Raw genomic sequence first — 27497 nt, forward strand, 5'->3', positions numbered from 1 at the left:
TTTAGTTCACTGCCTAGTAATATGACAATCAGTTTTTAACAAATGTACAGCTATTCTGCTGCTACCTACTAACACGTATCACTTTGGTTCTCAGAAAACACATTAAAATCTTATAATGTCTGTCTAAATGATTGCCTGTGTACAAAACAGTGTGGTGCGTTATATGACAATTTTTTTCCCTGCTAGGCAATAATTCATTGTGTCTATTCATTTTAAACAACTACCTCTAAAGGAAATGAGTGATAAACAATTTACGTGAAGAGGACCTGATAGCTATCATGGTCCTCTGGAAAATATGCTTTAATCACAGGTTTGTGTAATGGTTGTAGTTTATAAGTTCATAAAATGAAAGTAAAATATACTAAAACAGAATAAAATGTTGTTATATAAGAGAATATACATTGCAATTTACATTTTTAAGTAAAAAAGTAAATGTGATTGGTCCTGTCAGTTTTGGTCTTGGAAAGGGGTAGGTGTGTGTACTTACATGTGCGTGACAGTGCCTGAAATAATAACAGTAGCAAACCCATCAAAATCTTGAATCACAGATGTGCATATAGGCCATGGTATCTTCATGCACAAAATTTTGGGGAATTACGCATGCATATAAAGAAGAACATATATTTCTTTATATATCAGGAGTATAATGTTTTCAGCCTGCACTGAGTTTTAAGGTTGCTGGTAACCTAAAAATTGCATGTCTGTTTAGTGCTTTTTTGCCATCTATTCATTTAATAGCTCATCTACTTACAACTGTAAAATACCACAAGAAGCTGTGTGTATGTATGTATCTACAAATATTATATAGTGGATGCACAGAGTCAGAACAATTAATGTGAATAAACTGTAAGAAATACATATAAGTACTTAAAATAAATAATAATAAGAACATCTTAACTTATTACTGAATTTTTACACAGGCTGAATATTGAAAACAAAAGACAATCGTTTTATTCTGAGCATTATTTTCAGTTCTTCCCAGCGTGCTTCATAAAGGATCTTGCAAAACACGGGACAGAAAATAAGTTTTTATCTTCACTAAAAGTTACTGAGTTTAGTGAATTTTGTATATCGCTGTTTCCTCTTTCCAGATATTTTTTTCCGTTGTTTTTCATTATATGTAAAAAACTGGGTGACTAGCATAAATAAATGTGGGAGTAAATGCCCATCCTAGAGATAGGTGGTAAGATCTTGTGTATTGTTATCAAGACAAAGCAGAATGTCCAGATAAAAGTCGAAAAGCCTGCTGTTACTTGAGAAATTGCAGTTGCGTAAAATTTGTTTGGTGATGTGATTCAGTGAGGATTTTCATAGGTGAGTTACCAATAATATACAGTGCATACACATAGAGCATATCTAAATGATTTTAAATTTTTTTCCAGCAGGTTCTGCTGTGGTTTAGTCTATATTACAAAGTTTGATATTTCTAATGCCGAGTACTTCAGTATTCAGTAATTCAGTACAGTCAGAGCATTAACTGAAAATGCAATATCACAGCACCCTTCACCTTGCAGTGGCAAGCTCCAGCTGGGATCCAGTGCTGCTGGACGTTCTTTGGTGTGTCTATGTGGGTGCAAGATGTGGTGGAGTCTGGGACAGGAATGAGCAACCAGGAAGACTAAGGGAAGACCATCTGTTTTCTTTTGATACAACTATTGGCTTATGCAAGTTTAAATGGATTGAGAGTTTAAAATTCTAAGTTCCTGAACACTCCTGCTATTTTCAGTGGGAAGAAATAGCACTTCCAGGTGTGTCTGGCCCCTTACAGTCTAGAGGTATATAATTTCTTCATTGATTGGGAAGCAAATAGGTTCCCATCTTTGTATTTCAATTAAGTACTGAAGTTAGCTAAGATGAAACTGAGCCTACATAACTGACAGACTTTTACTTCTGAATGCCTAATTTTCTCTTTTTTTCTGAAGAAAGGTTAGATAACTTGTTGATAGGCATAAACAGTAGTTACTTGAATTGCAGTGTAGTACAAACACATTCAGTTAGATTTCAAAGATTATAATGCAATACCAGATTTTAACTGTTTTGGATCCACACAAAAATATTTTAATTTATTTCTGAAAGTCTTTTAACATGGAAAATAACATTAATTTAAGTGATAGGGTTTGTTTTCAAAATATTCCTCATTATTTGTAATCACTCAGCCATTGCCTTAGTTCCCAGCTACAGAGGTTGTGTTTATGTCAGCAACTTACATCATGCACTGTATATTATATTATTACAAATTATGAAGTTACTATATTAATAACTTCAACGATTTTTTAATATTCTGTAGTGCTGAATGAGCATTAAGCTTAAAGGATGCTCCAGCTGTCTATGGATACCTTTTTGCTTTAGCAAAATAGAATCATCTGAAGACAAATATACTACATCATACTATGTAATAGGCACTCTAAAGAAGTTTGAAGCACAGGATAGGAACTTTCCCAAAGCTACATGAAGCCCATTTCTGAGGTTCACTATGGTTAATGATAAAGGAAAATTCAGAGAATTCCAAAATTTATAGTTCTTGACATCCGGAAATTCTCCAACTTTCACCCAAAAATTACAGCATAAGGTTAGGAGAAAAAACTTTCTTATCCCATCTACCCAGAGAACCACCCACTTAAAACTGTGCCAAAGAGAAACATTACAAATCTTTTGGTCTTTCCAGAGTTCCATTTCCCCCAAAACCTATCTATCTCGCACGCAGTTTCTTCCCCAATCTCCTCAGTGAGACTCTCAGCTTCCTTCTCACTCAATCCTTCCCTGACAGAGCAGACACTAAAACTCAGTCTTCTTCCGCTAAGACAGAGGAGAAAAAAACATATTTCTTTCTTTGAAAGGACGATGAAGACAAGAAAAGTTATTTTTTAAAAAAATGTAAAATATGTATTTTTAAAAAAATTAAAATAATACAAATGATAACTTATGTCTAACCCCTTCAATATCAGTAGTGGCACAAATTGTCAATGCCACAGACACGCTTAACTGTATTGGTACTTGATTTTTATGGCTGACTGCATTGATAATAGCACTTGGGATTAGTTGAAATGCTGTATGCTGGTGAAAGCAGAGCTATTCACTCGAAGGCTAACAGTACATTGGGCAGATTATGGTTACTACTTTTAAATAATTTGTTTTTCTGAAACGCCCTTTCTCCTTTTCCCCCAGCTTTTAAAATAAATAAACAAATAAATCCTGTCTCTGAATTTTATACTGTCACGCACAGTACTATCAAGCAAGAGGATGAGACAGAGCAGGGGATGACTATAGTGGAAATTTTACAGGTGTTACAGAAATGAGAGTCTATCACACCAGTTCATTTAAGCTCCATTTATGCTCAAAGTACTTACCAAGAAACTAAAAGTGCACAAGCCCTGCAGGGCCTATTCAAAAGCATTAGCAATAAACCAGCCCCCACAGCGTCACTTAAAAGTTACAAGTTCTAATTTCATGTGGGAGTTATGGGGAAAGTGTCTCTCTACTATGATTATATCAGACTGATTTTATCCCCCTCGTCATACGAAGTCTCCATTTTTTTCATGCATAATTGACACACATCGTGGACATGTCTCTAACCTGCACCATTATCTACCTACACTGCTTTTCAATTAAAGGATCACAGTACTCATTGCGATAGCATATTCTTTAAAGGCCACAGTTTCTGTATGCAAGCTAAGAGTTTTGCTATCAGAAAAAGGGTATGCACTGATTTTTACCTGACATTTCGTCTTTGGTATAGCTCAGCATGTACAAGAAATATGAAAGAAGCAATCCTCAGCCTCTTTCGCTGACAAATATTTAATAGAACAGCAGTAGCTGTAAGTGTTGGTGGCCTTGCCTCTGAATTAAAATGTCAGTAATAGCACTATAATGCAGCATCTATCTGTTCACACACTTCAGAGAATGAAATTTGAGTGCTATCCTTATAACAAGACACTTTAACATTTATCAGTGCGCACAGGGACACACTGAAGAAACTAATGGCACAAAAATGTTTGAATGATTGCAAGAGGTTTTGTGATATATTAGCTACATTTTCAAAGGTCAAAAAGTTATGCATACTGAACATGGAACTACAGACTGCAAAGTACTACATGTTAACCAAATTAAAGCATTTTTAATAATATATACTTTGTCCCTCCACAGATGAAGTCTATATTCCAGAAAGTCAGTAATTACATTTTGGAGGAAAAAGGTAATGCAATTCTGCTAGATTTTTGTAAGTCTAGCAAAATAAAATGTTCCAAACAAGCAGAAGTTGTTTTAGCACCATCTTGCTTTTCACATGTATCTTCATCTTGCAGGAGAATCACATTTTTCTCTATGATGTCCAGATCAAGGGTTAATTCCTGTTGATTTCTCCTGCTTAAACAGACTAAGAAGGCAGGATCTTACCCACAATCCAGCACATCAAAGTCCAGTCTCTGAACAGACTCCATATGAATCCATAGGTAAGAGTGTCTGGGAGCCCATCTATTTTGTCAGTTGGATAATAACAGAGACATAATTGCTGTCTCCTGTGCTCTTGCCTGTCTTTCCACAACTGATCTACATGGTAATTTGCTTGTCCAGTCCACTTTTGTGTATATGCAATTATTAACCTCTTTAGTTTCTGCTTTTTCATTAAAAAAAACATTGTGTAATTTCATTGTTTCCCTGTACATTCACCACACGCTTATATGCTTTATGACTTACTTCAGTTTCTGTTATCTAATCTATCATACTTTTTCACTTTTCACCTGAGCTTTAACATTTCTTCTGATTCACCTCACCAGTAAAAGCCTCTTCCTCCTCCTTTCTGGGTAATCTGGGTCAAAATCATGTGCCCTTTTCAATAAATTAATTTTATTTTTCATGTTGTCTTCTCCAGTATATTATTTAATAAATGACATATCAATGACTTAATTAGGTCTGGATGCTTTTAGACCTCAAAGGGCTAAAGGGGAGTCTGGGATGTTGATATCACACTACCCATGTACAGGTTGGACTCCTATGTGATACAAATGTTTAGGCTCCTACTGTCTCACCCCTACTTGGTTTATTTGTCTTGAAGATATGAGTTAGCTCTGCCATGGCCACTCTTCTACCCAGTTCTTTATTCAGCTGTGTTATTGTGATCATTTAATAACTGAGGTTATTTCCTCTGCCCACTTCCTCACCTTCTCTGATAAAATTTCCTGTTATTATATTCTCCTGCCTATACATTTAGTGTGGACTTTCTCTAGGAAAAGGTCATCAAGCAGTCCAGCAAATTTTACTTTCCTGTTATAAGCCCTTCACCTATCACCAATGTCAATGCTTCTCATCTGCCTTTTTTAAGAGGTTTTGTTTTGTTCAGCTGCATTAAAGTAACAGATTTCAATGCACTGTTAAACAAAGGGCAGATGCTTTGGATATTCTTCCATTTTGAATCTTAGTAGTAAAATCTCATATATTAATACCACTCTGTGACCGAGAGAACAGACATAGATTATGAACATAAAATAAGCATGGTTATCATGTCATTCTCTGCAGTTTTTTTCTCCAATTTGTAATGCTGTATATATTGTCATATATCAGCATGCAATGAAGAAAGAGAATGCCGTTTCTCCTTGTAGAGGGCTTAGCAAAGTAAATTTTAAACTTTATAGGTAATTCTAGCTGTTACCTCCTTAAAACTAGTATTAAATAATAAAAAACAATGCAAAGCTTATTCTTTGGCCCAGTTGAACAGTGACTATGTACAAGGTTAAATTCCATTCTGGCTGTCAACATCTAAGTGCCTGGGTGTTGACTGTATGCAAACTATCTATGCATCTATCACAGTCAAAGGGTATCTGGGGACCTATTCCATTTCTAAAATATAGGCACATAGTGTAATTTGACATGCTCGGCCATCACCATATCTTCTTATTCATGTCTAATATGTAGCACTGGACCACAAAATCCAGGCTCATTGGCTCAATGGATTCCAAAGACTCCAGATTCAGGTGACATATTTTAGGGATGGAGGAGTAGCTCTCCAAACTCTGCTGGGCCCATCTGGCAATACTTTCTTAAGCTCCACCAAAAAAATAAACCTAGGAAGAGGGGGAATGGGTAAGGAGAACAGAGTGTGATAGATATGACAGCGGAGGTATGTCATGCCTATATCTTGCTTGAGCGCCAGCCGGGTCTAGTCAGGATACCTTAGGGCATCTCAAGTGGTACATTTAGGTAACTAAATCCCACCCTACACTGTTGATCTTCATTGGCTGTAGCAGGATGGGGTGGGTTGACCCCAGCCAGTAGCTCGGGCAGTCCCACTGTCGCCAGTGGAATGGGGAAGAGAATCAGAAGAACAAAAATGAGAAAAATTCATGGGTTGAGATAAAGACAGTTTAGTAAGTGAAAGAAAGAAAGAAAAAAACTGAAGTGATACAAAGGCAATCACTCAGCACCTCCCAGCAACAGACCAATGCCTAGCTGATCTCTGAGCAACTGCTACCTTGGAAAGACTACCCACAGCTTTTATTGCTGAGCATTATGTCATACGGTATGGGATTGGACAGTTGGGGTCAGCTGTCCCAGCTGTGTCCCCTCCCAACTTAGAATCACAGAATCATAGAATCATTAAGGTTGGAAAAGACCTCTAAGATTGAGTCCAATCGTCAACCCAACACCACCATGCCCACTAAACCATGTCCCTAAGCGCCTCATCTACACGTCTTTTAAATATCTCCAGGGATGGGGACTCCACCACTTCCCTGGGCAGCCTGTTCCAATGTTTCACCACTCTTTCAGTAAAGAAATTTTTCCTTACATCCAATCTAAACCTCCCCTGGCACAACTTGAGGCCATTTCCTCTTGTCTTATCACTTGTTACTTGGGAGAAGAGACCAACACCCACCTCGCTACAACCTCCTTTCAGGGAGTTGTAGAGAGCGATGAGGTCTCCCCTCAGCCTCCTTTTCTCCAGGCTAAACAACCCCAGTTCCCTCAGCCGCTCCTCATAAGACTTGTTCTCCAGACCCTTCACCAGCTTCATTGCCCTTCTCTGGACACGCTCCAGCACCTCAACGTCCTTCTTGTAGTGAGGGGCCCAAAACTGAACACAGCAGTTGAGGTGTGGCCTCACCAGGGCACAATCACTTCCCTTTTCCTGCTGGCCACACTATTTCTGATACAGGCCAGGATGCCATTGGCCTTCTTGGCCGCCTGGGCACACTGCCGGCTCATGTTCAGCCGGCTGTCGACCAGCACCCCCAGGTCCTTCTCTGCTGGGCAGCTTTCCAGCCACTCTTCCCCAAGCCTGTAGCGCTGCATGGGGTTGTTGTGGCCCAAGTGCAGGACCCGGCACTTGGCCTTGTTGAACCTCATACAATTGGTCTGGGCCCAGCGATCCAGCCTGTCCAGGTCCCTCTGCAGAGCCTTCCTACCCTCGAGCAGATCAACGCTCCCGCCCAACTTGGTGTCGTCTGCAAACTTACTGAGGGTGCACTCCATCCCCTCATCCAGATCATCGATAAAGATACTGAACAAGACCGGCCCCAAAACTGAGCCCTGGGGAACACCGCTTGTGACCGGCCACCAACTGGATTTGACTCCATTCACCACAACTCTCTGGGCCCGGCCGTCCAGCCAGTTTTTGACCCAGCGCAGAGTCCACCTGTCTAAGCCGTGAGCCGCCAGCTTCTTGAGGAGAATGCTGTGGGAGACGGTGTCAAAGGCCTTACTGAAGTCCAGGCAGACCACATCCACAGCCTTTCCCTCATCCACTAGGCAGGTCACCTGGTCATAGAAGGAGATCAGGTTGGTCAGGCAGGACCTGCCTCTCATGAACCCGTGCTCGCTAGGCCGGATCCCCTGGTTGTCCCGCTCATGCCTTGTGAGCGCCCTCAAGATGAGCCGCTCCATAATCTTCCCCGGCACCAAGGTCAGGCTGACAGGCCTGTAGTTCCCTGGATCCTCCTTCCGGCCCTTCTTGTAGATGGGCGTCACATTGGCAAGCCTCCAGTCGTCCGGGACCTCCCCCGTTAACCAGGACCGCTGATAAATGATGGAGAGTGGCTTGGCGAGCACCTCCGCCAGCTCCCTCAGCACTCTCGGGTGGATCCCATCCGGCCCCATAGACTTGTGAGCATCCATGTGGCATAGCAGGTCATTGACTGCTTCCTCTTGGATTATGGGGGGTTCATCCTGCTCGCCGTCCCTGTCTTCCAGCTCAGGGGGCCGAGTACCCTGGGAATAACTGATCTGCCTGTTAAAGACTGAGGCAAAGAAAACATTAAGTACCTCAGCCTTTTCCTCGTCCTTGGTGACAATGTTCCCCCCCGCATCCAATAAAGGATGGAGATTCTCCTTGGCTCTCTTCTTGTCATTAATATATTTGTAAAAGCTTTTTTTGTTGTCTTTAACGACAGCGGCCAGATTACGTTCTAGCTGGGCTTTTGCCTTTCTCATTTCCTCTCTGCATGACCTAATGAGATCCCTGTACTCTTCTTGAGTCGTCTGCCCCTTCTTCCACAAGCGGTAAACTCTCCTTTTTTTCCTGAGTCCCAGCAAGAGCTCCCCGTTCAGCCAGGCCGGTCGTCTTCCCCGCCCGTTCTTCTTACGGTGTATGGGGAAAGCCTCCTCCTGCGCCTTTAAGACTTCCTCCTTGAAGAACGTCCAGCCTTCCTGGACCCCTTTGCCCTTCAGGACCGTCTCCCAAGGGACTCTCTCAACCAACGTCCTGAACAGGCCAAAGTCTGCCCTCTGGAAGTCCATGGTTGTGGTTTTGCTGGCCCCCCTCCTTACTTCACCAAGAATTGAGAATTCTACCATTTCATGGTCGCTAAGCCCAACACGGCCTCCAACCACCACATCTCCCACCAGCCCTTCTCTGTTTGTAAACAGCAGGTCGAGCGAGGCACCTCCCCTGGTAGGCTCACTTACCAGCTGTGTCAGGAAGTTGTCTTCCACACACTCCAGGAACCTCCTAGACTGCTTCCTCTCTGCCATGTTGTATTTCCAGCAGACGTCCGGGAAGCTGAAGTCCCCCACGAGAACAAGGGCTAGCGATTGAGAGACTTCTGCTAGTCACTTGTAGAATGCTTCATCCGCCCCTTCATCCTGGTTGGGTGGTCTATAACAGACTCCCAGCAGGATATCTGCCTTGTTGGCCTTCCCCCTCATCCTTACCCATAAACACTTGACTGTATCATCATCACAATTGTTGAGCTCTATACAATCAAAACACTCCCTAACATACAGGGCCACCCCACCGCCTCTCCTTCCTCGCCTGTCCCTTCTGAAGAGTCTATAGCCATCCATTGCAGCACTCCAGTCATGAGAGTCACCCCACCATGTTTCTGTGATGGCGACTAAGTCGTATCTCTCCCGCTGCACAATGGCTTCCAGCTCCTCCTGTTTGCCGCCCATGCTGCGGGCATTGGTGTATATGCATTTGAGCTGGGCTTTCAATTTCACCCCCAGCATTGGCATGCTACCCCTAGGCTCATCTCTAGTGAGCCTGGTTTTATCCCCTTCCCCCTTCGAACCTAGTTTAAAGCCCTCTCAATGAGCCCTGCCAATTCATGAGCCATGATCCTTTTTCCCCTGTGAGACAGCTGGACTCCATCTGCCGCCAGCAGGCCCGGTGCCGTGTAAACCTCCCCGTGATCAAAAAAGCCAAAATTCCGCCGATGGCACCAGCCCCTGAGCCACGTGTTTATCAGGTGTGTTTTCCTGTTCTTTTCAATATTCTCCCCTGCCACTGTAGGGATAGAGGAAAACACTACCTGTGTTCCCGATCCTTCAACCAGTCGCCCCAGTGCCCTGAAGTCCCTTTTGATCACTGCAGGACTTCTCTCTGCAACCTCATCACTGCCAGCCTGTATAACCAACAGTGGGTAGTAGTCAGAAGGCCGTACCAGACCAGGGAGTTTCCTAGTGATGTCTCTGACCCGGGCCCCAGGGAGGCAGCAGACTTCCCTGTGGGATGGGTCTGGTCGGCATACAGGGCCCTCTGTTCCCCTCAGAAGGGAATCGCCTACGACAATTACCCTCCTTTTTTTCTTAGCAGCGGCAGTCATAATGCGTGGGGCTGACCGCCTCACCCTAGGTGACCCCCTGGATGGACCTTCATCTACACTTAGGGACATGGTTTAGTGGGTGGTGGTGTTGGGTCGACGGTTGGACTCGATGATCTTAGAGGTCTTTTCCAACCTCAATGATTCTATGATTCTATGATTCTACATCCTCATTTGCCTGGCCCTCAAGTTCCAGGGCCCCATTTCTGTTGTGTAAGGGCAACTTCTTGCCCAACCCCAGCCTACTCACTGGGGGCAGAGTAAGAGAGAAGGCCTTGGAGCTGTGCAGGCACTGTTCAGTAATAGCCAAAACATCAGTCTGTTATTAACACTGTTTTAGTCACAAATGTAAAACACAGCACCATACGGGCTGCTATGAAGAAAATTAGCTCCATCCCAGCCAGACCTAGTACACAGAAGCTCAGACAAATCTTGGTCTCTACACTCTGGATTTTAATCCTACCCACATAATCTTTTTTATTTTTTCTTTTTTTCCCCCAGCTCTTACTAAGGAAGAAATTTTACTAATTTTGATGCAGGCAAGTGAACTGTGGACCTTTTCAGAAAAAAATTTGGAAGTGTGTACTCTGTCAGAAGGCAAGATGTATCTCTAATACTTTTCCAATCCATATCAAATGCAGTCTACATAAAATATGTCTTTTACTGGAGCTTTCACCAGAGAAATTAAAAAAAAGGGGAAGAGGAGAGAGAGAAATGAATGCTAAGCTGTCTTAGCAGTGATCTCTCCTTATTAATTTAAGACATCCATATAAGCAGAGGTAAAATGATAAGATTAAAAAGAATGAGTAAATTAGACAAGCGAGCTGGGGAAGAGGGAAAGAGAAGAAAGCTGCACCTGCCATACATATCATCAGTTTCTGATGATTACGTCAAAAGAATAATAATATTACATTTTAAAAGAAAAATCAGTTCTTTTAATTTTAGGTCATTGTCAGAGTGTGGCTATGGTGGTCAGAATTACATAATTGCTCCCACTGGAAACAGGAGTGAGATAACTGGGAAGAAAAAGAGTTAGATTCTCAGGCGAGAAACATATTGTTATCAGAAAACTTCAAATCCTTCTGCGCCTTTTTCTGTACTTTAAGAACTCTGAATTTTTTCCCAGAGCTAAGATTATGGTTAGTTTGATAAATGGTACCAAAGTAATCTGTTCTCCTGACAAAAAATGATTGCAATAAGAAAAGAGAAAACCACAACCTTTATTGTCCTTGTGACTATAATAGCATGAGTACTATATTCAAAAGGAAGCCTTGTTAAAAAGACCTGTTATAAAGACCATAATGAGAATGAAAAATGTTAAGGAATCAACGACTTCGTCTAGCAACTTTTATATCCTTGTCTCATGGTGCTTTTCTTTGACTCTGGACATGGGATTTTCATGACACTACTCCAAGTTATCTTGCTCTTTTGTCTGGTTAAAGATGAGAGACAAGAACTTGTTGAGCAAATCTATGCTGCTCCATTTCAAGGGTGGATGTGGGGAAAAAAAACAACACACTTTGCAGAGCCATTAATCAACATTTAGTTTGAGACATTCTAGTAGATTTAAAAACTGAGCAAGAATAGTGAAATGAAGAGGAGGCCAAAGGGGGAAGGGAAAGTCATTATTTTTATAACTGAGTGAAATATGGACACATTTATTGGTTTCTTTCATCTCCAGAAAACCTTGTATTTTACTTGTCTTTGGTGGGACTTATCTTAGCTAACTTTGTCTGAAAAGTAAGTCACTGTGTTAGCATTTGCCTTAGGTTCTTTGGAGATTCAGTGGGAAAAACAAATGTTTCCAGCTGAAGAAGACTATTCCTAACTCAGTAGGATCTCAAGAAAGTTCAGTCTGTCTGTAGTATATGGCTACCAATATAATTCACACAATTAGTGCTTTCAGAGTGTAGCTTCCATTTCTGTCTCTTCCATCTGCCTTTCACATTTGTTTCCTTCGTAAGCACCCCCTCAACCTCCAGGAATTATTTAAATTAAATTATCTTTATTCTTTATTTATAAATGTGGCAGTGTGATTCCACCTCACCATCTATCTCACAGCTTAGTTTTGTGACAAAGCTCTCAGATGTGTGTCTGTAGCAAATGTGATTAATGATCACTTGGCAAAACTCTCCGTGTTAGTGAACTTGAGTTTTTTCCAAAATGTCACTTTTAAATATGATAAATACGTATTTAATATAACAACATAACTAGGTTTAATTGTGTAATTTAAAGCTGTATGTACATATTTCAATATTCTCACTGCTACATAGAGAACTGTCAAGATATAAACATTCTTTTTTGAAGTTAAAAATACATGATAAAAAGTAAACATGCAATTTACAGGAGAAGTTGTCCCAAAAGCAATCTGCACAAAATAAATACTCAAAGGTATATAAATGCAGAAATGAAGAGGCCTGGGTCATGAAACTTCAGCTTTTGCTATTTTTTGACATGTCTCAAGAAATAACTGGTGGCTGTAAATTTTTAAGACTGGTATAAAACTGTTGTGACAAGTTGAGAAATTGGAAATCAAAAGGAATCAGTATTGTTATAAGTAACTGTGATACAATATAATTTGCAACTAAATATAATATTTTTAAAAACAAAAGTTTCTGCTTCTTAGCAAGGATTTTATAGTCATATCTTAACAGAAAAATGCCATCTGCATCTTTTCACCTAATGAAGTTGGCAAAAGTTACATGTTTTAATCATCACCAGAACTCTAAAGAAAACATTTATTGATAGGTATTAATTTTTTAACATTCACATTTTTTTGCAGAATACAGTCTGTGAGTCCATTTTGACTCCAACCTGTCATGTGGTGACCCAAGTGATCTTTCCATTTACAGCTAACAACAAAGTTGCATACAATTTTTAGATACTGGCCCTTATCAAGGCCTATTTCACCTTGATTGGAATTAGTCACAACTATATTTAGCTGCTGAAGAATTAGTAACCTACTTTAAACCTATCATTTGGCTTTTTTCTTTTATAGAAAGACAGAGAAGCACCTCCAGAGGGTGATTCATCCCATCTGAAGATAAACGTCTAAAATAGTTGGGAGGAATCATCCTCTGAAAGGGTCTATTTCTTCCCTATGACTACAGAGCAAGCCTGTATGACTGTGAAAGGAATGAAACAGACAGTGAAAGGAATTCTACCCATTGACACCTGAGTGTAAGCGTACCACATAATTCAAGGAAGAATATGCTGAAATACCTGAGCAGCACAGGATGGGATTTATGTCCAAATTTAACCATCTGTTCTAAACTACCCATCCAGGTTTGCTCTGTAGACAAAGCCACTACTACTTTCAATGGCTCACTTCTGAGGTGGTGTTTCATGATGTGAAAATACTAAAACCAATGATGGTCTCCAAGTAATTTTGAAATATGGGTATACACAATCATACTGGTGTGGCCTTAACACCTAGGAGATTGCTTCATCTTCCAGAATGCACAGCTGACATCAAACAAGTACCAATGGTAAAATGTTCTTGGCATGGATCAATTTTCTTCTTCCCCCAGTCAGTGACAATCTGTGCTTTTCTCCTTTGGCTTTGAGGAAAAGTAAGCAGTATCTGTGGTACAGTATTCCAAGGAATTTGCATCAATTAATACCTACGCTGATGTTACCTTTCAGTTACTTAAGGAATATTAGATCAGTTCCCCTTTATTATAATTTTTAAATAGAACGGTGAAAAATGAACCAGTCATCATTTCCTAGGGTAAAATAGGTCTAGGTATAGGTATCGGTGTAGGTGTAGGCATAGGTGTAGGCATGTAAGGCTTTTCATTGTATGATTCACATTTAAGTAAGTACTTAATTTTACACACACAGGCGCTCAGTATTCAAGTCCCAGTTTAGTATTATCTTGAACTGAGACCTAAATATTAAAAGTTTGCCTATGTGAATATCTTCTGTACTAGATTTTTTATGACAAAGACTGTCATTAAAACACCTCCCATCACCACCCAATCTCTAAGATATTTCAACTAACTTTCTTTTCATTCTTCTGGGCACAGTTTCAAAGACAAACAAAAAAAAAACAACCAAAAAATCTGCCCAATAAGTTAACATAACTAAGACTGATTTCTTTTTTAGCTGACATTAGCTAATCTAATTTCTTCAGTCACCTGAGTGTAATGCAAAAGGAAATCTCAAAATTGTACACTTTTGTACAATTTTTATTTTTAAATAATTTTTAATATAAGCAGGGTTCTTTGTTGATGGAAAATCATTCTACTTAATGAAAGATTTACTATCTATTTATAATTCCAGGCAATAGAACAAAACATTAAGAGTAGAAAATTAGAATAAATGTTATATCTGTAATCACCATATTTAAGAAAATATCTAGACAAGATGAGAGAGCATGAAGTCAATATTTGTGTGTGGGCTATGGAGAACCACTGTGTCCAAGAGAAACATAGCTAGGCAAAAAAAATCAGTTGAAGCTTATGGAGTGTGGCATCCATCTAGAAACTAGACTACATGGCACTGTAAAGAGGGACAACATTGATAACATTAATGAAAGTTAAATTTTCATACTAGATACCCTGGTCTGATCCATTCTGCACATAGGAAACTGGGAAAAGAATTTTCACATTAAGGTCAATTTCTATGGGTTTTACCTAGCCTACTGAAGCCCGTGCATTACTTACACAATAAAAGAGATCCATATTTGGCCTAGTGTTTCTGGTTCAGAAATGAATTGTTACTGTAACACTAAAGCCTTTTTTTAACTTAGTGACAACGAAGTATTCAGATCATCTGATAATCTGATTATCTCTGATTATCTCTTTTTTTTTGCCTCGGTCTTCACCGGCAAGTGCTCAAGCCTCACCGCCCAAGCTGCAGAAGGCAAAGGCGGGGACTGGGAGAATGAAGAGCTGCCCACTGTGGGAGAAGATCAAGTTCGAGGCCATCTAAGGCACCTGAAGGTGCACAAATCCATGGGACCCAATGAGATCCATCCGCGGGTTCTGAAGGAACTGGTGGATGAAGTTGCTAAGCCTCTATCCGTTGTGTTTGAGAAGTCATGGCAGTCCGGTGAAGTTCCCACTGACTGGAAAAGGGGAAACATAACCCCCATTTTTAAAAAGGGAAGAAAGGAAGACCCGGGGAACTACAGGCCAGTCAGTCTCACCTCTGTGCCTGGGAAGATCATGGAACGGATCCTCCTGGAAGCTATGCTAAGGCACATGGAGGACAGGGAGGTGATTTGAGACAGCCAGCATGCCTTCACCAAGGGCAAGTCCTGCCTGACTAACCTAGTGGCCTTCTGTGATGGAGTGACTACATCAGTGGACACGGGAAGGGCTACAGATGTTGCCTATGTGGACCTCTGTAAGGCCTTTGACACGGTCCCCCACAACATCCTGCTCTCTAAACTGGAGAGGTATGGATTTGATGGGTGGACTGTCCGGTGGGTGAGGAATTGGTTAGATGGTCGCATCCAGAGGGTAGTGGTCAACAGCTCAATGTCCAGGTGGAGACTGGTGACGAGTGGTGTCCTGCAGGGGTCCGTACTGGGACCGGTACTGTTTAATATCTTCATCAATGACATAGACAGTGGGATCGAGTGCACCCTCAGCAAGTTTGCAGATGACACCAAGCTGAGTGGTGTGGTTGACACACCTGAGGGACGGGATGCCATCCAGAGGGACCTGGACAAGCTGGAGAAGTGGGCCCGTGTGAACCTCATGAGGTTTAACAAGGCCAAGTGCAAGGTCCTCCACCTGGGTCAGGGCAACCCCCAGTATCCATACAGGCTGGGGGATGAAGGGACTGAGAGCAGCCCTGCCGAGAAGGACTTGGGGGTATTGGTGGATGAAAAGCTGGACATGAGCCAGCAATGTGCACTCGCAGCCCAGAAGGCCAATCGTATCCTGGGCTGCATCAAAAGAAGCGTGGCCAGCAGGTCAAGGGAGGGGATTCTGCCCCTCTCCTCTGCTCTGGTGAGACCCCACCTGGAGTACTGCGTCCAGCTCTGGGGGCCTCAGCAGAAGAAAGACACGGACCTGTTGGAGCAGGTCCAGAGGAGGGCCACGAAAATGATCAGGGGGATGGAACTCCTCTCTTGTGAAGAAAGGCTGAGAGAGTTGGGGTTGTTCAGCCTAGAGAAGAGAAGGCTTCGGGGAGACCTTATTTTATAAGGGGGCTTATAAAAAAGATGGTGGCAAACTTTTTAGCAGGGCCTGTTGCGACAGGACAAGGGGGAATGGCTTTAAAGTAAAGGGGGGTAGATTTAGACCAGATATAAGGAAGAAATTTTTTATGCTGCGGGTGGTGAAACACTGGCACAGGTTGCCCAGAGAGGTGGTAGATGCCCCATCCCTGGAAACCTTCAAGGTCAGGTTGGACGGGGCTCTGAGCAACCTGCTCTAGTTGAAGATGTCCCTGCCCATGGCAGGGGGGTTGGACTAGATGACCTTTAGAGGTCCCTTCCAACTCAAACTTTTCTATGATTCTGTTCTATGGTTCTATGAAAAACAGATAAAATTGGGTAGGTTGTTTTTTAATTTTCTTTTTCAGAGTTGATTTTAAGGAAATCTCAGAAACATCATTTAAAGTCTGCTGAAATATGATCTGAAATTAAGGAACAATAAGGCTTTTACTGGATTTTGATATATGTTAATATTTCATTATAATTAATTTATTGTTTTATGCAATCACATAATCTAATTTTCATGGCAATATTTCAGGTCACCAGATATCCCCAAATTTAATTTTAAAAAGTGAAGTTTGTGTTGAATACAGCGCAGTAATGGAATATTAGTCTATTTAGGGCTTATTTATGAAAAACTTTGTTAAAGGAAAATTTGAGATCTAAGAGAAGGAAATAACTGCAATGAATATGTGCAGCACTTGAGCACTTACAACATTAATTGTTTATAACTAAAGCAGCTATGCTGTGTTGACAACAAATAAACATCAACAGCACTTCTAAGGAAATGCCTGTAAATTAAGATCTATGGATTAATGTGTATCCATGGAGCTTCAATGTCAGAAAAGTGCCCAGCTTATCACACAGCAGGGCTACCAGAGAAACAAGCTTTTCCTCATATAAAACAATAGAAAACAAGGACAATCACATGAAGAAACTTCTACCTGCAATCAGAAATAAACAAAAAGAAAACCCTTTTGCAGTTTAGTTTGAGAAGGCACACCTCACAGCAGTAGTGAAACAAAAAGTGCTCATTTTCCTGTGGCAGAGAATTTCATGTGATCTTCTGAACTGTATCACCAATTAGCAATTTCCTACCTTCTATGGCTCCTGGGATGAAAAGGCAGACATATTGATCAAAATGTTAGTAAAGCGTCAATTGGCAAGAGATGTCTGAGTGGTATTTCAACACTCTTCCCTTTTCATCAGATGGAGGGGGAGGTGGGAAGAGAAAGGAGTTTCCTACCAGACCATCATTCTACTGAAATAAGCAAATATATTCTCCTTCACTCCTTCATAGATAAGCCAAAAAGTAGAATTTACAAAAATAAAAACTATTACTTTTCATTATTTTTCATTACTTTTTATATGCAAAATCTTATAGGAGATACATAACAGAGAAGAAATTTTAAACAGTATTTTGTATGATTTTGTACTTCAAAAAGTTAAGAATTGTAGCATAGTTTTAAAGATAAAAATTCCAAGTGACTAAACAGTGGAAAAATGTAATGTCACTGTTTCCATTGCTCCGACTTCAGAGACAGAAGCCAAGTACAAAATGTGACACAGCCTTCTGATAATGTCAGACTCTGCAGCCTGATAGCCTCAAAATGCAGTCTTCTCATTGCTAGCAGCTCTCAAGACTTCCTGGGCTTTGTGTGGGATATTCTTGGTCTGCTTGGAGAACAACTAGAGATGACTATTGCCCAGCTTGTTTTAGCGTTAGCTTATCTTTGTACAATTGTGTGGTGCAACAATTTTTGTTACAATAATGTTAGTGTATTTCTGTAACTAACCAATTGTAAAAAACAGTATTTATTTTCTGCAGTTATAACACCATGAACTGCAAGAGTAGTAAGTCAGCAACCCCCAGTAACAGCTGGGCCTATCTGAGTTACGGGATCCTACCTACTACGACACCTTTCTTACTTCTTGCATAGCATCTTGTTGTGTTGAGGACAGATAATAAGGTAAATTTCCTGGCTTATTTTGAATGGACTGTTGCTGTGATACTTCTGATAGGGAACTTCTGGAGATACATGATTGGGCACACTTTAAGTGTCCCCTCAGAAAAAAGCAGTATTTACTCCCAGCTGTTTGTTTAGACAACACAAATGCAACAAGCTCTAATAGGAAAAAAGCCTGATAATACAGGCATTGGGGAATTCATTCCCTGTAATACTTTAATTTTCAATGTGTTAAGTACCTGCCCTTTGTTAGGTACTTAAACAAAGTGCCCGATTACAGAACTAATGAACTCAGCTCTATTTGTATAAACTTTTGGTGTTAAGCTCGCCAATAACAAGAGAGACAATTCAGAGACCAGTTCATCCTGTACCAAGATTTGTCCATTCTTCTCATTGTTTATACAGGGAGGCTACACAAGTAGCTGGGACGGCTGCCTGTCCTTGAGATTATTAGTTAAGTGAGATGTATTAAGTCCATAACAAAGAGCATTCAACATTCAGCTTCCCCCTTCATTCATGACAGGTGTTTCAGTCTGCTTTTGAGTACCACTGTGTGCATTTTATTTGAGCATTCAAAAAAAAAAAAAAAAACCAAACGCAAATAGCTTTTGCAAAGCTGGCCAACCGTTAATTTTATTATTTGTATCACAGTATCAGTATCAGCTATGTCCTTCTCTCTGTAGACAGAGGGCAGAATATAGCCTATAGCCCAGAGATCTTTTAATATTTTTTATTAGTATTTTGCTAGACTCAGATACTGAGTCTGCAGAAGGGCTTCTTTTTTAGAAGATTTTTTTTTCACAGAACTTTTAATGCTCTGGAACAAAATGTTTTGCAGTTCTGATGCTGTGCTGTAAGCACTTGAATTTATAGGAGGCAATGTGACATGAAACTCATTTTTTTATATATTTTATCAATATATTCCCACTTGAGTAAAAATATGCCCGAGCTACAAAGACTAAATCAGAATCTTGATCTTCCTCATGTTCAAAAGGTTCTGATACAATCTTTCAGGACAGTCTCATGTCCGTCCTTGATAACAGTATGGTTGATCTGAAAGCATTAAGAAAGCTGAAATTGCTTTACATGAAAGAGTGAAAAAACAAAAGTAGCAGAGCTAGTCAGAATCTATTCACCTGTCAATCATCTTCTAGGAAATATGAAGTCAAATTCATAGTATTACTAGAGTGAAATTATATAGGAATAAATTTGGCACAAAGTTCTCTCTATAAACTTAAGACATAGAAGAAAGATTACTTAATGTTCAAAAAAATTGCTATCTGATAAATGTTCATAAAATCATCAGCTATCAAATTTAGGAATTTTCCAATTCTGATTTATAATTTCTAAGTACCAAACATAATTTCTGCATAAGGAGCTTTTTTATTCTTTCTGCAAAACTTCATGCAGCTGTAATAGGAATAATAGTCAATTTGTTCAACAAAAGCGTAATATGATTTTTTAACAGAAAAAAAAATCAGACAGCATAAGGTGGAAGCTTATTAACAGAAAGTAACTATAAATATGAGAAACACACTAGCAAAAGAAATGGGGAAGATTTAGTCCCCAGAAGAAAAAGCTGTGCATGCACTATTTCATTTTTTATTATTGAGTAGTCTATCCGAAGAGACTTCAAAAACAGGAAAATACTATAAGGCAATTTTTCTCTCATTACTTTCACCCAGTAAGCTCAAATTGTGTCTTTTTTAAAAAAATATTTTGTTCTGGATATACATAAGCAAAGATTTCATTTTATAAAGCTGGATAGACAACAGTTTTAAAAAGTCAATATATTCTTGTATTTAATTTCATATTCTGATGGATGCATATCAGAACTTTTCACCAGTACAAAAAATGACTGACTGACTTAAACATATTTTCTACATTATCAAGGAGATGCTAAAAATACTAAAAAGTTAGAGATTATGCACATTATTTTCTATTAAATTTAATTCCCTTTTTCCCTCACTAATGTTTTTATTTTTTTTAAGTTGATTATTTACTTGGCTTAGAAAACCTACTTTTAACAGTAATAAGTTGCAGCAAATATACACATTTCAGTTAATAAACCACATCCTCAGTAAGCCTTTCCTCATTTACCAACATATTTAAAAAAGCATAAGGAGAGCATTTTGAAGTAGATTCTGTTTTTGAAAATGCATATATAAAATACACGTGGAATCAAAATGCACTGCTGTTACACAATAATACTGCTATTCTTTGGGGTTCCAGTGCTTTCCCCAGAGATGAGAAAATAATTTTGCATGTCTCCATTTTATTACCTCACCTGTTTCTTCCTCATTTCATTCTATTTCTTTTCTCTTTTTTGTTATGCTGTAGAAAAAAGTAATCCCCTTTGTATTATGTGTCCAGAACATTTACAGATGCATTCAGCACTCTTTTTACAGCACCTTAAGGATTAGACAGTGTTTTATTTCTGCTATTTTAAAAACAATTCTTTCAATATCTGGCAGATATTCTGCTGATCAGATTCAAACAAGAAGAATAAAAATATTCCCTCTGTTGCAATGACTTACAAGTTTTATCGCCTAACTCAATAAACTCAGAATATATCCTGTACGTTATTGGACATCGGTGAGCTGTATGATATGAAGCATTTTCTCCGAGCTAGTTTTATATTATCCAGTTTAGAGACAAGAAAAGTTCAAATTTACCATCCTGGTGATTTTTACTTTATTTAGACTAAACAGTGTACTTGAAAAGTATAATGCTGGAAAATGTGGAGACCTACTTTTAAAGACTAACAGTTATCTACAAGAGTAATATGTAAAATGGGAAAGAGGGCTGACATACTAATAATGTTGTGTGGTTTTTTCATATATCACTCTACAGTGGGTCCTAAACCAAATAACAGAATACCATTTTAATTCCAAATTTAGCCCCCCTTAAAAACTTGCTCAGAAAGTAATATTTAATGCTAACTCAATATCTAAGTCAATTTACAAAATGATGGATTCTTCACCTTGGCACATTTTTTTTAATGGAATTCTGTTCACTAGGCATATGTATTAAGGCAATTAATTTATTCAGCATTACCTATGAAATACTTGTTACTACTCCTAAGAAGTGTACCTCAGCAAAAATCTGGGCGCTATATAAGTGCCTGAAAATCTGGATGCCTGTACTTCAGTTACTGAATCTATCAAGTCTCCAATGTTGATGACTGGGTTCTTCATCAGTGCAATGGTAAACAAAAAAACTTAAGTTCAATAAACTCACTACTTTCCTATTTCAAACAGAGCAATGAATTCAGTAAGAATTATAGGCTGGTAAATGCCACCTTGATTCCTGGAAGGTGGTGGAACAACTAATCCTGTAAACCATTTTCAGGCATATGAAGGACAAGAAAATCATCAGGAGTAGTCAGCATGGATTCACAAAGGGAAAATCATTCTTGACCAACCTGATAACCTTCTATGATGAAATGACTGGCTTTGTAGACAAGGGGAGAGCAGTGAATATTGTCTGCCTTGACTTCAGTAAGGCTTTAGATACTGTTCCCATAAGATCCTCATAGACAAGCTGATCAAGTATGGGCTGGATGAGCAGACAGTGAGGTGGACTGAAAACTGGCTGACAGATGGGTCCAGAGGGTGGTGACCATGGTACAAAATCTAGATGGAGGCTGGTAACTAGCTGTGTATCCAAGGAGTCAATACTGAGTCCAATCCTGTTCAACATCTTCATTAATAATATAGATGGTGGGGCAAGTTTGCTGGTGATGCAAAATTGGAAAAAGTGACTGATAATTATGTTTCCATCCAGAGGGACTTCAACAGGCTGGAGCAATGGGCTGAGAGGAACCTCATGAAGTTCAACAAAGGGAAGTCAAAAATCCTGCACCTGGGGAAGAATGACCACATGCACCAGTACATGCTTGGGGCTGACCAGCTGGAAAGTAGCTTTGCAAAAAAGCACCCAGGGATTCTGGTGGACACCAAGTTGAACGTGAGCCAGCAATGTGCCCTTGTGGCGAAGAAGTCTAACAGTATCCTGGGCTGCATCAGGAGGAGTGTTGCCAGCAGGTCGAGGGAGGTGATCCTTCCCCTCTACTCAACACTGGTGAGGCCACACCTGGAGTATTGTGTCCACTTCTGGGCTCCTCAGTACAAGAGAGACATCAACATACTGGAGAGACTGCAGTGAAGGGCCACAAAGATGATGAAGGGCCTGGATCATCTCTCCTGTGAGGAAAGGCTGAGAGAGCTGGGACTGTTCAGCCCAGAGAAGAGAAGGCTCAGGGGGAAATCTCATCAATATGTATATATCCATAAGAGAGGGTGTAAAGAAGACAGAGCCAGTCTCTTTTTGGTGGTGTCCAGTGACAGGAAATGGGCTCAAACTGAAGCACAGGAGGTTCCCTCTGAACATCAGGAAACATTTTTCTACTGTGAGGGCAACCGAGCACAGGCACAGGTTGCCAGGAGGTTGTGGAGTCTCTATCCTTGGAGATATCCAAACGCTGTCTGGAGACGGTCCTGGGCAACTGGCTCTAGGTGGCCCTGCTTGAGCAGGGGGATTGGACAAGGTAACCACCAGAGATCCCTTCCAACCTCAGCCATTCTATGATTCTGTGATAAAACTGGCCAGTCTAGAAGTGGAAAAACTGTATTCATTTATCTCTCTCTATCCAGCTGATCTCCTTGTTCTATCCAGCCCTATTTCTGTCCATCAAGATTTCTATAAAGGTAAGTGAGAGTGGCTAGAGAACAAAATCCTATATCACAAAATGCATTTGGAAGTCTTCCTCTCATTCAGGTCTGTCCATTTTTACAATTAGATTTTATCAGAAATTGGATACTCTTCCTACTCTTTCCAATTAAGGGTTAACAGAAAAAATCTACCTTCCAGTATATCCTTCAACTGCAATTTTTCCTTCTCACTTTCACTGCGAGATGAAAGGTGGTACCGTGGAGACCTGAAGGATAGATCACCATTAGCTTTTTTCCCACACACACACCCAGAATGCATTTTTTAAGTGAATTTTCTAGTCATCCCCTTTTAGTTGGCTTTAGTTCAGTTGGATGAAATGGAACTGGAAGAGTCACTCCAGGAATGCACCTAATGCACTCCAACTGCTAATTGTCATTCAGTCCACAGGACCAGAATGGAGCTAGACTGCACTAAACCCCCTCAAATATGTATAGTGCTGGTCCTCCAAAACAAACGTTTTTCTGTACAAATCTCCTCATACCAGGCCACACTACTTGCTCTATAACAAAGTAGTACTCCACAAAGGTAAAAAGAGCAGTTGCTGCAGGCTTCAGAAGAAAGGTTAGGTGGGTCATGACTCTCGCTCACCTGTAAATAAAAGGGCAGACAATTCACTCATTTTGTAAGAGCTCCTAAAGAATCATGTTTTATATTACAGTTCAAGAAGTGAATGTTAAAATTCATTTTCCTTTTACATAAATTTACATTCCTAACCACTGCTGACCTGGACTGGATTTCATGGAGACCCCTACAGATAGTGGCAGCATGTTCACCCATTACTGGCCTCTTGGATCACCCAAGGATTCTACTTTCCTAAACCACAATAATCCAAAAGATCTAATCCAATTTTAGATATTCTGTAAATAAAAAATATTTTTTCTCTTGGAAACAGATGATCAGATTATCATGCATCTGCTTATTTTCATATGTGATATTCTTAACTGTACCTACTACTTGACTGTACATTTGAACTCATCTGTGAAAATATAGTGATCTAATTTACCCAAGAGAACCATTTATTTCATCTCCTTAAAATAAACATTACAGGAAGATCCCTGGTGTTTTCCCACTGAGAGACTTATCTCACTTATGACATATGCTGTTTCTATATGATAAGGTACTATATACAAGATGGATCAAAGCTGAAATAATAATGAATTACAGCCTGAGCCAAATTTAAAATGCATAGCTTTGTTATGCAAGAATTCTACATGTAATTGTACATACTCTACATACTCGCATGGTGGTAGCATTGGTGAAAAATACTCTGTCTTCTTCACAGGTATCAGTGAAACCATATTTTGTGTCTATATTAATTTAAAAATCTGAAGACCTTATCTACGAAAATTCCACAAATTCATGTTGTTGTAAACCTCTTCATTGGTCATACTTAACAGTAAAAATAGTTAGAACTTTGGAAAATTAAATAATATGGGGGGGGGGGGTGTTCAGTGCATTTTGATCTCATCTCTACTATTGAAATCCTTTTGATCCCAATTTTTGTATTATTTTACATCTCAACATTCAATGACTGCTCAAATACAGACTATAATCATAAGCTTTCAATACTTTACCACTTTATTTAATCTGATTTACTGTGTTCCACAATCTAGCTTGCTCCATCCTATACTATGTTTCCACCTCCTAGATTTAGACCTGCATACCTTCTCCTGTTGATTCTCTCTCATATTTGTTAACCAACACATCACTTTTCCAGAGTTCATATTCCTTCCAAATGCTCACTTACGGTGTAAGGTATAAAAAAAAAAAAAAAAGTGTGAAGATCTTATGTTTAAAATATCCCTTTCTCACTGTCTATTGCTCCTTCTGATACTGCCATTTTGAAAAATTAATGTAAAATTTTCTGGTGAGATCATGCCTTCTTGCTCTATAAAGCATGCAAAACACTTGTGAAACTTGTACTGCGATGTAAGTGTCTGAAGGACAAATAACAAACAGAACCTTCCACATTTCTCTGTGCTTTTTGGGGGTTTCCTTTTGGTAAGGTCTGATATGAAAACGTATAATTTAACAAAAAGCTGAAATCACATTTTATGTAAACTTTTTTTGTCTTAATTTCTAAAATACTATTTAAAATGCATTTAAAACAAAGGCTTAAAAAAATATTTTGCTTCTGCTTCTTAATCTTTCAGAATGTTTCCATAACTACAGGGTATTGCAAATTAATTTGACTTTTGACTTCAAAGCTTACAGTTTATAATAAATCTAATAGTAAATTATTATATGTCCAGCATTCTTAAGGTCTTATAGTACAAATATATCCATAAATGTACATATATGCACACATATACAAATATATATAAAAATAACTCCATGGTTTGTAACTAAGCTGTTTACTTGTATGTTTTATGATTATTTTTATATACTTTCTGGATGTCTGGTGCTTAGGTATATGTTCAAATTTACTATTCAACCTTAATGTCATCTGTCAATCTACTCTATAACATTTAATGTAGAAATATGCTGTTAATTTTCTAGGTTTGTTGTAGAAAGATGAGTTCCCTTTGTACTTGCAGTCTAGTGTTACCATAAAATTTACTTTACATTCAGTTTAGAACTAAAACTACATTGAGCATTTTTTTGAAGCATTTTGCCGCCTGTTATTTAATCCCTTTGATTTAAGTATTACATCAGAGAACACCTAATAAATAAATAAATAAATAAATAAATAAATAAAATATCATACTGAAGTTCTTGTGTTACAGTATTGCCCTATTTCTGAAGTTAGGTTTACAGATTTCAAAAAAAGGACTATATAGTTCCTTTTATTTAAAAAATGTATCTCAGTATTCTTGATAACTAAATTGCACATAATATACTTTTCATTCATAAGAAGATGACTTTCTAGGAACAAGTAACTGTAGCAAATACTTGATATGTGTTCAACTTCCTAGGCATTCCTGTTGTTATCTCAGTCCCGTTTTCCACTTTATTCACAAAAATCAGAGGAAAGCTGCATCCTATTGTTTGGTAAAAGATGCATGGTCTCAGCACTCTATTAAATCCTCATTATTGTCACAAGCTTGCTCATTCTACTGAAAGACAATGCATGACTTTACAATTTTTCCTCTGTGTGCAGTAAGGGGGAATCTGTGTCACACAGCAAATGCTTTTGCTAAATCTCAGCAGAAACTCCCAGAACTTACTCTAACAATTTTGCAAAGAATAGTACATAAAAAATCACTTTCTGAATCTGCTTTTTGTCTTGTCGCTGTTCTACTCCCTTAAGCAATGACTAGTGGCATCACATCTTAGTATGAAACTCCGGTAGAAAAGATTCACCCACATTCATATGTGCATTGTTGATCATCTCAGTGATCCTTTTCCCAGTCCTTTGGATGGCCCTGCAGACCTGAGAAAAATGTGGTTTTTGAAGAGGCTGACTAGAGCAGGTTACGAAGTATCCTTCTCCTTCCACAGGCACTGAACAGTAATACACATTTGCCAACATTTTTTGTTTTACTGAAAAGTAGTGCCCAAAATGGCCGACTGTAGAGAATGGTATAGTTTGGTAAATTTCTGTCACCAAAAAAAAAACAAGCCCAAAAAACCCAAAAGGCTTGGAAAAAACCTTTGGACTGGGTCTGGCAGTGGCAATGTGCTTCATGCTGGCAGGAAGGAAGCTCAGCCGGGAGGGGTTCATCAGGGATTCCTCAGGGACTGGCAGAGGTCCCATTTCCAGTTCCAGAAAGAAAATGCAAGTAGTGAGCTGTGCTGTCCCAAAGACTGAGTTGCACTTAGTCTTATGCTTAGTCTTAAGAATGTAGGAGTTGAGTGATTTCATGGCCTGTGTAAAAGAGCTTAGCAGGACACTTACAAATGGAACAGTAAGTGCATTAAGCACTGCCAGCCAACAAAATGGGTGCTACAAGATATTAGCTGACAAATGCAATGTGCTGTGGAAGCTGCATGATGACTGCCTAGACCTGAGGAGAGTTTTCAGGATTGCTTCTGTTGGTGGTGCCTATAACAGAGGGAGACTAAAGGACCACAGGATCTGCTGCAGGACCGAAGATGAGGAAGGCAGGTAGCAAATAGGCTGGCAGTCTTCCACTCTTCTTTTTCTTACCGTGCTTAGGATTATAAACAGGAGATTGCTGCAGAGCTTTCCATCATCTTTGTGGCTACATCCAGCCTGTGATGTTCATCAGGTACTTCAACAGTAAAAGAGAGTAAATTCTTTTAAAAAAAAAGAAATGTTCCTTTTGGCTCTACAGTTTCACAGTATCAAAAAAAGTATTTTCAATTCAATTCAAAGTTACCATTTTAAAAACCAAAATGTGCAGGTGATGGGCTCTTTTTAACCTTAAAGATTTGAAATATTCATTGATGCATAAGTCAAAAGTCCCTGAGGTTACCACAATAAAAAAGGAATGAAATAGCAAAGAGAATTCTTCAAAGCAATGCTTTCTTCATGAAATAGTTTACGTTTCCTTAGGCATTTTATTTTGGCTAGTAGGACAAGCTGTACAAGTGAAGTAAGAACTGTGATTTTGCAAACTGTCTCTAGTTGTAAAGCTTAGAAAAAGACTCATTGCCTGTCTCTTTGCATAGAAAGCAATTACTATTTTTACC

The 27497-nt window shown here is 39.3% G+C and overlaps 1 protein-coding gene across 3 annotated transcripts in view; it reads right to left on the minus strand.

Moving 5' to 3' along the window:
- The window catches only part of GPC5 (glypican 5), a 796885-nt gene that overhangs the window by 238625 nt on the left and 530763 nt on the right, over positions 1 to 27497 (minus strand). The window contains exon 8 of one of the 3 annotated variants that reach the window (XM_076362220.1): positions 23454 to 23489. The exons of the other annotated variants lie outside the window; for them this stretch is intronic. Coding sequence (XP_076218335.1) covers positions 23473 to 23489 — 17 coding nt within the window. The 3' untranslated portion in view covers positions 23454 to 23472. Of the gene's footprint in view, positions 1 to 23453; positions 23490 to 27497 lie in introns of those variants that run through there. 3 annotated transcript variants of the gene reach the window in all.

This window comes from Aptenodytes patagonicus, chromosome 1 (genome assembly GCF_965638725.1).
Source record: "Aptenodytes patagonicus chromosome 1, bAptPat1.pri.cur, whole genome shotgun sequence".
Taxonomy (NCBI): Eukaryota; Metazoa; Chordata; class Aves; order Sphenisciformes; family Spheniscidae; genus Aptenodytes; species Aptenodytes patagonicus.